At 37.9% G+C, this 14379-nt stretch overlaps 1 protein-coding gene across 1 annotated transcript in view; it reads left to right on the top strand.

Annotated features, from left to right (window-relative positions):
- Positions 1–14379, top strand: part of Klhl7 (kelch like family member 7) — a 54022-nt gene that overhangs the window by 29000 nt on the left and 10643 nt on the right. The window contains exons 6-7 of the mRNA XM_005360852.2: positions 2678–2852; positions 5500–5642. Of these exons, the coding sequence (XP_005360909.1) occupies positions 2678–2852; positions 5500–5642 (318 nt within the window). The remainder of the gene's footprint in view (positions 1–2677; positions 2853–5499; positions 5643–14379) is intronic.

Here is a 14379-nt window from a genome sequence, read left to right as displayed (position 1 = left end):
GATGAGAGATGTATATACATGTGATCATAACCATAAGATGAGGATGTATATACGTGTGATCATAATCATAAGATGAGGATGAGAGATGTATATACGTGTGATCATAATCATAAGAGTCCTTAATTGTGGATGAGAGGACAGTGGACAAAAGCGTTGACCAGGCATTGCTGCTTTGGAGGTGGAGGAGGTCCACAGTACAGATAGGTGATAAGAGACTGGAAATAGTCACAAAATAATTTATCCTATGGGGCCTCCAGGTAGCCCTTCTGGAACCTTGATTTAACCCAGCATGACTTGATTTACATTCTATTAAGATTGCACTAAATCATGTTCTTTTGCTCTGTGTTGTTCATAATATAGAATTTTCAGGTTAAGAGATTTGACTAGATAAAAAGAAAAACAGTTCTTTATGTCAGGCACAGCAGTATGCCAAAGAAGAGATACTGAAACCAGTTAGAATGTAAAGTGACCCTTCTAAAGAGAAACAAGAGGAAAGAAGATAAACACACACACACACAACACACAATCAGTTCTTGCGACTGGAAAGATGCTCAGTGGTTAAGAGCACTGACTGCTCTTCCAGAGGACCTAGGTTCAATTCTCAGCACCCACATGGCAGCTCACAACTGTCTGTAACTCCTGTTCCAGGGATCCTTACACCTTCCCACAAACACAGGCAAAACAACAATGTACATAAAAAACAAATAAAATTAACTGGCTTATATGCAGGTGAAGAAAAAGTGACTTTATACTGGGAAAACCTGACAGATACTGCTTTCTGGTGGTCGTCATTGATGTCTTATTGAGTGCATGCTTACTTGATGTAATAAAACATCAAGTCGTCATGGTTTGGTTGGGTTTTGTCAACTTGACACAAACCTAGAAACCTCTGGAAAGAGGGAATCTTGTTTGAGAAAATGTCTTTATAAGACTGGCCTGTAGGCAAGTCTGTGGGACATTAATCCTGGTTGATGATTGGTACAGGAGGGTCCAGCTCCCTGGGCAGTACAGCCCTTAGGTGGGTGGTCCTGATATGTATAAGCATACTAAACAAGCCAGGAGGAAGAAACCAATAAACAGAGTTCCCTATGGTCTCTGCTTCAGTCCCTTGCTTCCAGTTTCCTGCCCCAATTTTGCGTAGTGATGGAATATGACCTGAGAGATGAAGCTAAAATAAATCCTTTTCTCCCCAACTTGCTTTTGGTTATGATGTTTTATCACAGCAATAGAAGCCAATCACTGTGGTCACCCTCCCCAAAAACATAACACTAAGCTAATGGATAAGACGTCAAACAAACTGAAATTAAGAACAGTTTACCTCACCAAAATTCAGAACTGTTCAGGTTATCTTAAAGAAAAGTCTGAGAAGTTTCTACAGTCTAAAAAACAATAGGTGACTTACTGACTTAATATAATGTGGTCTCCTTTATGGGGTAATGGAAGGAAAATAATACTAGATAAACACTAAGGAAATATAAAAATAGTATGGTATTAATTGGTTATGACAGATGCTTTATAGTGACTGGATGCAGAGAATCTAAATCTGTTCTGCACTTGATATTAGCCAAAAACCAAAAACCAGTCTAAATATGTTGTAAAATAAAAGTCATCTCTTTAAAATTTCAGTTCCCATAATTTATTATCTAGCTCAAACATATGTGTAGTAGATGAGTATGTATATGAAATAAGTTGTCAGAGCTGTTTAGTGATTTATAAATTAAATTATATTAATGAACTTGAACTTGTTCAATGTAGTTAAATAAATGCTACAGTATTATTTATGAAAGCAATTCAATTTTATTAAATATCTTAAATTTTCTAGAAGCAGGTAAGTCTGTTGGTTCACAGTATAGAAATGCAAGGTTAAAATAGATAGCTCTCTTATCTCCTGGATTGGAAACCCTATTGGGTAACCTGTGTTTCTGGTCCTGAGCATGTGTTGGGGCTACTACTGAGAATAGATTTCTTTCGGTATCATGTGACTGCTTCTGAAAAGGAAGCTATGATTTGTTGTTTTAGAAAACACACACAAATTTTGGGACTAGGGAGATGGCTCAGTGGTTAAAAGCACTTGCTGCTCTTCCCAAGGAATTCAGTTCAGCAGCCATATCAGATGAGTCACAACTGCAAAGAATATGATAACATCTTCTGGCCTCTGAAGGTACCCACCAACACATGGGGACACATACATACATAGACATAAATGAAAATAATTCTTTTTACAGAATTTTATTATTTTTAATTACATGTATATGTGTGTAGATATGTGCACTTATGTGCAAGTGCCCTTAGAAGCCAGGCATTGGATCCCCTGGAGCTGGAGTTAGAGACCATTGTTACTTGCCTGATATGGGTGCTAGGAACCAAACTCAGGCCCTCTAGAAGAACAGTATGTGTTCTTGACAGCTGAACCATCTCTTCAGTCCCATAAAATCACAATGTTAACATCCTTCCCATCACAATGTATATTAGTAGTTAGTTATAGCAGACATACTGCTTATAAGGCTCACTAATGCAGTGTAAAGTGTTTGAGGTATAGTCAGGTGTTGAGGAATGCAAACAAGTATTGGACAAAATACTGAGAATAAGTAATTGTCCCCTTCTCAGTGTGAGGGAAAACTATAACGTTTGGAATGTTTCTGATATCTCAGAACTCGACTCTTCTGTTTCCCCCTAGGTTTATGATGCTGCAGTGAGGTGGCTGAAATATGATGAGCCTAATCGCCAGCCATTTATGGTTGATATCCTTGCTAAAGTCAGATTTCCTCTTATATCGAAGAATTTCCTAAGTAAAACAGTACAAGCTGAACCGCTTATTCAAGACAATCCAGAATGCCTTAAAATGGTGATAAGTAAGTTGCCTTCATACCCATCTATATATGGATCACATGACCGTTTCCCATAAACTAAAAACCTGTTCAGTGGATCACACTCACTTGTCAGGGAAAACCATTGAAGACTTTGTCTTCTTAGTGTGGGTTTTCAGCCCTCTGAAAAGCATTATCCTCAGCCCTTGTTTTATAGTGGAAAAGTGAAGATCCCCCCCCCATCTTGGGCCTGTTCTAATTTGTACACAATACTATTCATGTACTTTGTTCATAGTGTTTCCTTTTTATTTAACCAAGTAGTATTCCGTCTTGACATTTCCTTATTTTCCTGGAGCTAATAATATGCTGATTTCTTTCATTTGTTTTTTTTTTATTTTCTCAATCTAGAAGTCCTAAATACTTTCATAAAATGCCACTTCATAAAATTAACCTATTGCTTTTATTATTTAAAACATTATTCTTTAAAATGTTCCTTTCAGTACTTTTCTTCTGCCTATTCCTACGCGGGCTGCTTGCCCTCTAGGTTGAGCCTGATACACATTTCTTGTCCTGGGACTTTCCTTTACCATTTTAGAGTATCTTTTCAATCTGTTCTCTTCTGAATGCAAGATTTTCTTTCCTCTTTTCTTGTTTTTGTTTGTTTTGAGTCAAAATTTCTCTCACTGTGAAGCCCAGGTGGGCCAGAAACTCAAAATCTCCTGCCTTCCCTCTCCTGAGTGCTGAGGTTACAGGTGTGGCCTGTCATTCTTGACTCCCCTTGTTTTTCTTCTGTTAGATGGAGCACATCTTATAAAGGGTCCTGACAATTGATCAATACTTGGAGACTTGATGAATCTCATATTTCACTATAAAAATTGAAGCTAGTTAAACCACATATGCTGAAAACAGCCTTCCAGTTAGCCTATTGAATGTACTGCTCTGTCATCTGCAGGATGCTGGTACTGCTTTTGAGAATTCTAGTGCCAAATTGATTGTTCTTTTTTTAAATTTCTCATGTAAGAACAGTGTACTGTTTTATTTAATCCTGGTGGTTTGAAAGTTGGCAGTAGTGTGTGTATGTTTATTAAAGATCATTTTCTTTTTCCAGCCTTTTATTTCTATGTTTTTTGTTATTAATACTGTGTTTCTTCAGCGTTAAATATTGATCTCATGGCTCTTTTCCTTTCTTAGTTCTATTCCCACACTGGTGTCATCATCTGAGAGTTTACCTTAATTTATCTTTATAAACTTTATATTTCCACTATTTTCAATTTTGATGAGTCCCTACTCAACTCTGATTTCTTATTTAATGAGAGTGATATCATTACTGTTCTCAGATGGTCATTTTGATGCTTTGGAACTTACCTATGTTGCCTGTCTTGTCTGTATTATCGTTGAGTGTTCTTGCTTATTATTTTTGTCAGCTCTTCTTGAGTATGTAGTTTTGCCCAGGAGTCGGTTAAGAGCTAACAAAAGAACTGTGTATAGAGAGGCTGAGCACCTTAGTTTGGGCCTTCATAACTCTGTGCTCAACTGTTTGATCTCGCAAATCTGAAAAAAAGAGTGTGGGAAATGCTCAAGCATGTTTTATATTTTGAAATATGAGATAGGGAATATAGTTTTTTCCCTCTATTGTCTAACATTAATAGACAATTTATTTTTCCCACTCTAATATAAAATGACATCTTAAAGTTATTGATGTGTGACTCAACCAAATTAAGGAAGATCCATAGTAGTTTTGAATCCTCATTGCATTTGATCTAAGATAGTCCTCAAAGTTTTGTGTACATCTGAGTTAACTTGGGATTGTCAAGTACACAGATGGTGCTTTGGTAGCTTTTAGGTAGTGGGATTCAGCATTTCTAACAAAGTTCCAGGTTCTGAAGCTGCTACTATTTGAACCACATTTAAATGACAAGATGGAACCCTTTAACATACCAAATACCTGGTGCCTACACTAGAGATTTTAATTGAACTGTTGTAGGAACCAGGTATAGAGATTTCTTATGTGATTCTAATATGCAGTGAAAACAGAGCTGATGGTGGTGGCACACATTTTTTATCTCAGCATTAAAGAATTGAGGCAAGAGGCTTACTAGTTGAAGTACAGCTTCCTGTGTTACATAGTAAAATCTTATTTCATAAAAAAAGATAGAGATTACTAGGTTAAAAGATCTAGATTTCAGTACTTATTATTTTGACAACTACTCTTAAGTAACCAGATAATTCACTGGTACATAGTAAGTGACATAGTCTTAGTAATATTGATTGCTGAGGGTGGTAAATTAAGATGAGAATTCTTAGACATTTATCCTGCCTCTGTCTCCTTTCTTCCTAGAACACTAGAAGGATCAAAAAGTAATTTAAGTTATGGGGGGAGGGGCTAAAATAAAAAAGAACTACTTTACTTTTTTTTTAAATGCATTATTTATGCATTGTTCTACTTGTTTGCCTGCATGCCAAAAGAGAATGTTCTTCTGCATGTTTCCTTGACCACCAGAAGAGGGTTTCAGATCTAATTATAGATGACTGTGAGCCACTGTGTGGTTGCTAGGAATTGAACTCAGGACCTCTGGAAGAACAGTCAATGCTCTTAACCTCTGAGCTATTTCTCCAGCCCCTACTTTACTTTTCAAATCACTGACTTAGTAGTACCTGAAGCTCTTGGAGAATAACCATGTATTTTGTGCAGGTGGAATGAGGTACCATCTACTGTCTCCTGAGGATCGAGAAGAACTTGCAGGTGGCACCCGGCCTAGAAGAAAGAAACACGATTACCGCATAGCTCTATTCGGAGGTTCCCAACCACAGTCTTGTAGATATTTTAACCCAAAGGTAACTGATTTTTTCTGATTTTTATTTTGAAGGGACTGAGTACATAAAGACACATATCTCATGTGGTAAGTAGTAGTTGATTGCCTAGTTATTGTTCTTTTATAGGGTAAGGAAATTGAGAATTAGATTTCAAAGGTCCCCTATAACTCTCTGGAGTGCTTTAAAAGGAAACCACTACAGAAGAACCAAAGTTCAGTCTTTGTTAGCAATTCTATGCACTCATTCTCATGTCCTTGCTTTCATTAGGTGATAATCTTCAGTGAAAATTAGCTTCTTAAGCTAGATGTGTTTTTTTCTTTAATAATTATAGTACATTGCCATTCTAGAAAATTTGGAAAAATGTAGTCACATAGATACCTTTATCCAACTATCTAGGAACAATTAATGCTTTTAGTCTGTTTTCCAGTACATTTAATAACAATTGGAAGAGCAGATTATGAGCCATAGGTCTAGGGACACAATTTTTTAAAATACGTCAATGTTTGGTTACAGCCTCAATATGGGTCATTCATATTTCTCCTTGTGTCTTATACTGTGTTTTTAGAGGTGCGGAAATACAATATTTTTCTGATACTGCATGTATTGCTGGAGCAGAGCAAGTACCAAAATCATAAATGATAACTCCCAGAGTTTGCTATAAGGTATCCATAACCCATGCTGAATCCAAGCATAACAGGATAACTTTCTCTTAAAAAGCCCCCTTTTCTATTAATGGTTAGTACTTGAGACCAGAGCATCCTATTGACATTAGGATACTTGTCTGGTACCTTTTTCTATGTAAAGTTGGTCCTTCAAGACATCTATGTAATAAAAGCATAGGGATATCAAGACAGAAATGGATAGTACAAATCTGTATTGTTTCAGTTCCTAGGAAGGCAAGCATTGTCTTCTTACAGATGGATGTCTCCTAGTGTGGTAGCCTGTTATTGGGTAGCTAACTGGTTAAAAAGTGTTTATTTTACATATGAGGGTACCCTTGTATTTGGGGCATAGATGTTCAGTATTGAGATTTCCTCTTGGTGGATTTTTCCTGTGATTAATATAAAATGACCTTCTTTGTCTCTTTTGATTTTAGCTTGAAGTCTATTTTGTTACATATTAGGATAGCTACACCCACTTGCTTCTTAGGTCCATTTGATTGGTTTTTTTTGTTTTGTTTTGTTTTGTTTTTGTTTTGTTTTTCGAGACAGGGTTTCTCCTGTGGTTTTGGAGCCTGTCCTGGAACTATCTCTTGTAGACCAGGCTGGTCTCGAACTCACAGAGATCCGCCTGCCTCTGCCTCCCGAGTGCTGGGATTAAAGGCGTGCGCCACCACCGCCCAGCTTGATGGATATATTTTTTCCCAACCCTTTACTCTGAATGATGTGTCTTTGAGGTTGAGATGCGTTTCTTGTATGCAGAAGAAGGATGGATTCTATTTTCATATCCAATCTGTTATTCTGTGCCTTTTTATAGGTGAGTTGAGTCCATTTACATTAAGGGATATTAATGGCCAGTGATTGCTATCTCTTCTTAATTTAGTTTTCATTGTTGGTGATGTTAATTTGTGTGTTTTTCCCTTCTTTGGGATTTGCTGCTATGAGACCATCAATCGTCTGTGTTTTTGTTGGTGTAGCTAACTTCCTTGGGTTGGAGTTCTCCTTCTAGTATTTTGTGTAGGGCTGGGTTTGTGGCTCGGTATTGGTGAAATCTAGTTTTGTCATGGAATGTCATGGTTTGTCCTTCTATGGTGATCAAAAGTTAGGCTGGGTATAGTAGTCTGGGCTGGCATCCGTGGTCTCTTAATATCTGCCTAATGCTTGACCATGACCTTCTGGTTTTCATTGTCTCCAATGAGAAGTCATGTATAATTCTGATAAGTCTACCTTTATGTTACTTGGCCTTTTTCCCTTGCAGCTCTTAATATTCTTTCTGTACTCTGTATGTTTAGTGTTTTGATTATTATGTGGCTAGAGGACTTTTTATTTGGATCCAGTCTATTTGGTGATCTGTAAGCTTCTTATATCTTCATAGGTATATCTTTTTTTAGGTTGGGAAACTTTCTTTTATGATTTTGTTAAATATATTTTCTGTGCTTTTGAGTTGAAATTCTTCTCCTTCTTCTATATTATTCTTAGATTTGGCTTTTTCATGGTGTCCCATATTTCCTGGATATTTTGGGTTAAGCTTTTGTTAGATTTAATGTTTTCTTTAACTGATGAGTCTATTTCCTCTATTGTATCTTCAGCACTTGAGATTCTTTCTTCCATCTCTTGTATTCTGCTGTTCATGCTTGTGTTTGTGGTTCCTGATTGTTTTCTCATGATTTCTGTTTCTATAATTTCCTTGGCTTGTGTTTTCTTTATTGTCTCTATTTCAGTTTTCAAGTCTTGAATAGTTTCTTTAATATGTTTGATTTCTTTTTCTTGGTTTTCTTTGAGGGATTTCCTGATGTCTTCCAATTTTTTGTTTGTCGTTTCCTTCATTTCTTTAAGGGAATTTCTCATTTCCTCTTTAAGAGTTTCAAACATTCTCCTGAAGTTATTTTTTTAGGTCATGTTCTTCTATCTCATCTATATTTGGTTGTTCAGGTCTTGCTTTTGTAGGGTCTTTAGGTTTTACTGGTGTTGTGTTGAAATTTAAGTGATAATTTGCTTTTTAAATTTTCAGCATCTTTTTTGAGTGAAGAAAGGAAAAATAATCCCTTCCTAAGCATATCCTGAAATCCTAGCAGCTTAAATTATACTTTTTACAAACTAAGCTTTCAGGTGGTAATCATAGTTTCACCCTTAAAACCTAACTGTGGTGTTTATTTAGGCAATAAAAAAATAATAATCAAGCCAGACAGTGGTGGCTTTAATCCCAGCACTCGGAAGGCAGAAGCAGGAGAATCTCTGTGAGTTCAAGGCCAGCCTGGTTTACAGAGCGACTTCCAGGACAGGCTCCAAAGCTATGGAGAAACTGAATAAATAAACAAACAAAGGACTATGCTGGTGTATATGATGGGCCAGAGAATCTTGAATTCATTTGGGAGGCAAGGAGCATCATTGCTAGAATAAAACAAATGAGATAACTCTGACACTTGAGCCTGTAAATCTAACACTTTCCTTGCTGTTGTTTTTATTGGACAGCTGGGAAAAGATGGAAATTCTGCACGGCCTTGGTACTGAGACTGTAGCTCCAGAATCTTCACTTGATGCCTTGCTTTGTTCTTTAAAATGGCCCACTTTTAATTGCCGCCTTTTGTACTCAACCACAAATTTTTAGAAAATTCAAATAATGGAGGAATTGCCTACTTAATTTAAAAATGTCATTCCATCTGTTATTTTATTCCCTGAAATTCTAAGCACTATTAGAATCCATCTATAGTATTTACGGTTTCTCTTAGAAGAGCTAGCTCCTGTCTTTTCTGCTGTAAAAACTTATCTTGAAAAACTTTAGCCAGTTATCTTTAAAACATCTTAGTGTTTAAATTAATTGGTCCTAATTATTTCTAATATTAAATAATGTGACTTAATTATAAACTGTTATTATACCCCAAGTGAACATTATATCATTAGTTAAGTAATAGACTGCTTAATAAGAAGTAACAAAGAGGTGGTTTACTTTAAAATTCTTTAACTTAATATTTTTAGAAATGGTTCTCATTAATGGGAATCATTTGTGTGGCTCTTGTACAAGGCAAAAGAGATGATCAGTTTCAGAGAACTGATCTCCTTCAAAGAAGACAACTTTTAAGCAGTGCTTGTTAATTGAGATATCTGTCATCTCCCTGATAGCCTCTTTGATATTCCTTGGGTATTACTGGCGTCAGAAAGCAAATGCTTGTATCAACTGATGATAAAAAGGTAATAGCAAAAATTGTAAAAACACTTCTCCCTTTCCCCATCTTGTACCTAGTTTTCAACTTTCAAGTGCTTAGTGATTGCTGAAAGAACTATGTGTTCAGTGTTCTGTTTGTGTGCTTAACTGTAGCATGGCAATGTATGATGGTACTGATGCCTAAATAAAAGTTGACTTAATTGACCAATTTTTATTTGGATTCCTAATAAAAGGATGGGTTAAGGGCCTAGAAATCAGTGAAGATCTTCACTTAACCACTTTGATGTACTGAAGGAAAAGGAGACTATGTCATAGAGAAGAAGGGATCTAGCATATTCTCTGGCAAGAAAACAAACAAGTGGTAAACCCAGCTCAAATATTATAAAAGTAGAAAATGTATATATCGTTTGTCATATGGGATTCAAAGGTTTGTTCTGAGCCTTCCCTCTCTGCAAACTATATAGACCAAACTGACCTTGAACTCAGGGATCCTGCTGCCTCAACTTCCCAAGTACTGGAATGACAATCTCTGGGTGCATTTTCTCACTCAAACTAAGTATGAGGTTAGTACGTGGTCTGTTGTGAGGAAGGATATGAGTGTATGAGGAAGAATGAACAAATATAACATTTTATGACGTTTCCCGGGGAATTTTATTACTTGGTTTTATGTGGTAACATCCCCCTCAAAAAAAATTTATCTTCAACCCAGAGCACATTTTCTCATTAGAAATACTGCTTTTATCTCACATATGATAGCCACCTTCTCTCTTAAGGCTGAGACAGTTCTACCCTATGGTGAGAGTGGAATTTGACAGTAATTTCTTGTGTATGATTTTGAAAGAACATGTATAAAGCTAAAGAGTAGACCTTAAAATAAAGTGGCATTGCCTTTTTAAAACTGAGACTTTTGAGCTAGACGAGGTGGTGCACCTTTCATCCCAGAACTCTGGAGTCAGAGGCAAAGGCAGGTAGATCTGAGTTTTGGGCCAGTCAGGGATACACAGTGTCTCAAAAGAAGAGACAGTGCTATGATCCCAGCAGCTGACATTGCTGGAATGTGACAGGAATCATCATGAGCACCCATGAGCTTCCTCGGCTAACAGTATGAAGCTGTTGTTCTCTTTAGCTCATTCACAGTGGAGGTTCTGCCTGAATCTTTTCAGTAGACAGACACATTACTTTCATCTTCATGTGGAGAACACACTGGAACAGATTCTCTGTTGAGCGCTCGGCCTTCCTTAAAGACCTTACAAAATTAAGTATGTTAGTCTCAGTCTCTTTATGTTTGTTAGGTGGGGTAGGATCATGAAAATGCCATGTGCACATGTGGAGATCAGAGAACAACTTACAAGATTCAGTTCTATCCATTATGTGTGTTCCAACATGAACTCTGATAAACTCATTGTGAGTTTACCCAAGGATTAAATTCAGGTCATTAGACTCAGCAACAAGCACCTTAACCAGCTGAGCCATCTTGCCGGTCCTCCTGTTTCTTTCTAGTTATTTTCCTAACACAGTGATTGTATTGTAGTGTCATGGACTTTACCTCATATCCCCCACCCACCTTTGTCCAGCACCTAAAATTCTTTTTTTTTTTTTTTTTTTTGGTTTTTTGAGACAGGGTTTCTCTGTGGCTTTGGAGCCTGTCCTGGAACTCCCTTGGTAGACCAGGCTGGCCTCGAACTCACAGAGATCCGCCTGTCTCTGCCTCCCGAGTGCTGGGATTAAAGGCGTGCGCCACCATCGCCCAGCAGCACCTAAAATTCTTACCTTCAGAAATATGTTGCTTTGTGTTGTGATAACTGCACCTTTCAGAAACTTTTCAGTGAAAATATGACTGACCTGATGGTCTAGTTTCCTTTCTGTTGCTGTGGTAAGATAGAACAATTTAGGGAAGGAAAGTATTTATTTCTGCTTACAGATTAGTCTATCAGTGAGGAAAGGAAATGACACCCACAGAAGGCTGGGCCAGCCCTCTTAGATCAAGTCATGATCAGGACAGTGCCTCATAGACAAGCCTAATCTGATCTGAGTAATTCCTCAAGGCTGTGTCCACTTGACAAAACTAGGATACAAATTCATTGTCTGTCACAGACAGCATGGTAAATTGGCAGGTCGTGCAAAGATTTGGAGAAAGTCAAAATAGTTTCAGGTGTATGATAAAGGCTGTAAGTAAGAAGAATGGAATCTGTGTGGTGGAGCCTTTATGGGCTGTAGCCATCTTTTGGCTGGAAGGGAGTGGGAATGGGAGGACTCAGGTCTCCATCTGGACTCTACATGGGCAGATTCATAGAAGGGACTCAGTGAAGCCTACCAAAGGAAAGGACTTTTGTTCTTGAAAAATGATAGTCTGGACCTGGAGAGATGGTGGTTAAGAGCACTGGCTGCTCTTCCAGAGGACCTGGGTTCAATTCTCAGCACCCACATGGCAGCTCACCGTTGTCTGTAACTCCAGGGCCAGGGGATCTAACACCTTCAAACCAATGCACATAAATTTAAATAGTCTGTGGTATGAAAAGCTGAGTAGGACCAAGGAAGAAAGGACATCCTATTTCAGTGTGTATAATACATGGTGGCGTGGTAGTGTGTGAAAACTTACATCCTGCCCTTCATACCTTTCCAGTTTTTCTACTTTATTTTTTTAAATATTTATTTATTATGTGCATTGGTGATTTGCCATGGGTGTTGGGTTCCCTGAAACTGGAGTTACAGACAGGTGTGAGCTGCCATGTGGGTATTGGAAACTAAACTGTGAACCTCTGGAAGAGCAGCCAGTGCTCTTAACCACTGAGCCATTTCTCCAGCCCTAGCTTCCTATTTTCTCAACACCTAAGCACATTATTGCAGTGGCATATTCAGTAAAACTTAACTGATTTAAGGTTTTGGTTTTTGTTGTTTGTTTGTTTTTCCAAGACAGAGTTTCTCTGTGTAGCCTTGACTTTACTGGAATTCACTCAATCAATAGGCCAGGCTGGTCTTGAACTCAAAGATATTTGCTTGCCTCTGACTCCCAAGTGCTGGAACCAAAGTTGTGTACCACCACCACCAGGCTTCAAACAGACTTTTTAAATGACTGAATTGTAAGGCACTAAATAATAGCTAACATGAGTAATTTGTATTCTTAGTAGAAATGTTTACAAAGGACATTTTGGTTAACTTCCTAAAAGATGGTAACCATTACAATATTTTATGTAGCTAATGGTTACTAAACATAGTGTCTGACATACAATAACAATTGAGTTTAAGATTAACTATCATTAAATATGTTAAAGAGAACAAGAGTCAGGCATGGTGTTATGTGCCTCTAGTCTCACTTGAGACAAAGAGTTTGAGATGTGACTAGCATAGCAAGGTCTTGATTCAAAACTAAGAAAACTTGGAAGATGTTTAAGAAATAGCATAAATTATAGGTCTCCAGGATTGAACTCAGGTCTTCAACTTTGACAAGCATCTCTACTCTCTGAATTACCTTGCTATACCTAAAGTTATTTTCATTCTTAAATTTGGAATGTAGGAAGCCCCTGAGACACATGTTAGGATTTATTTTTAATTAAGAGTATGAGCCTGTGTGTGGCTGTGAGTAAGGCTCACAACATGAGTCTAGCCATGAAGGTCAAAAGAGGGTGTCAGATACTGTATTAGGGTTACCCCACTCCTGATACCAAAATCTGTGTTAGTCAGGGTCTCTAGAGCAATGGTTCTCAACTTTCCGAATTCTGCAACCCTTTAATATTCAGTTCCTCATGTTGTGGTGACCCCCAGCCATAACATTATTTTTGTTGCTTCTTCATAACTGTAGTTTTGCTACTGTTACAGATTATATTATAAATATATTACATTATATAATTTTCCGGTGGTCTTAGGTGATCCCTATAGAAGGGTTGTTCAACTCCCAAAGGGGTCATAACCCACAGGTTGAGAATACTGCTCTGGAGACACAGAACTGAGAGTGGGGGGTGAAGATTTACTAGAACGGCTTACAAGCTGGAGTCCAGCTAATCCAACAACTACTGTTTACCAACGGAAGGTACAAGAATCCAGTAATTGTTAAGCCCATGATGCCATTGTTGCATGTTTTACTCTTTTGGCTTTGGGGGGACACCACTCAGCTCCCAAATAAATCACACATGGAGGCTTATTCTTAGTTATAAACGTCCGGCCTTAGCTGGGCTTGTTTCTAGTCTACTTTTCTTAATTTTAAATTATCCTGTCCACCTTAGGCTTTTTCTTTTCTTCTGTGTATCTTACTTTCTCTCTTACTCCATGGCTGGCTAGATGGCTGGCCCCTGGTGTCCTCCTGTTCTTGTTCTTTCATTGCGCCTCCTATTTATATTGTCTGCAATCCCTGCCTATCCTTGCTCCTGCCTCACTATTCAGCTCTTTATTAGCCCATCAGGTGTTTTAGACAAGCAAAGAATCACAGTTTCACAGAGTTAAACAAATGCAGCATAAACAAAAGCAACACACCTTAAAATAATATTTCCCAACACTGAATATCTCAGTTGGTCTTCAGTATACACCAGAATTATGAAGTGGGCTCTATTCCCAGTGAAGGAACAAACTAGCCATCAAAAGCAAGCAAAGAGGGCAAATTTCCTTGGTCCATGTTATATAGTCTGCCAGTGTTTCAAGGAGTGCGGGCCCCTTGTTTGTCCCGGCCACCCAACTAGCTTACACCCGAAATAACCAGAGAAACTGTATTAATTTAAAAACTGCCTGGCCCATTAGCTCTAAGTTCTTATTGGCTAACTCTTACATCTTGATTTAGCCCATCTCCATTAATCTGTGTATCGCCACGTGGCAGTGGCTTACCAGAGATTCTAACCGGCATCCATCTTAGGCAGAGGATCCATGGCTTCTCTTCCTCTGCCCTTCTTCCTCCCAGCATTCCCAGTTCTGTTTTCTCTGCCTACCTAAGTTCCACCCTATCAACTAA

Source organism: Microtus ochrogaster, linkage group LG3 (assembly GCF_000317375.1).
Source record: "Microtus ochrogaster isolate Prairie Vole_2 linkage group LG3, MicOch1.0, whole genome shotgun sequence".
In the NCBI taxonomy this organism is placed as follows: Eukaryota; Metazoa; Chordata; class Mammalia; order Rodentia; family Cricetidae; genus Microtus; species Microtus ochrogaster.
Note: the sequence above shows the minus strand (reverse complement) of the source record. Positions and strands in the feature narration are given on the sequence as shown.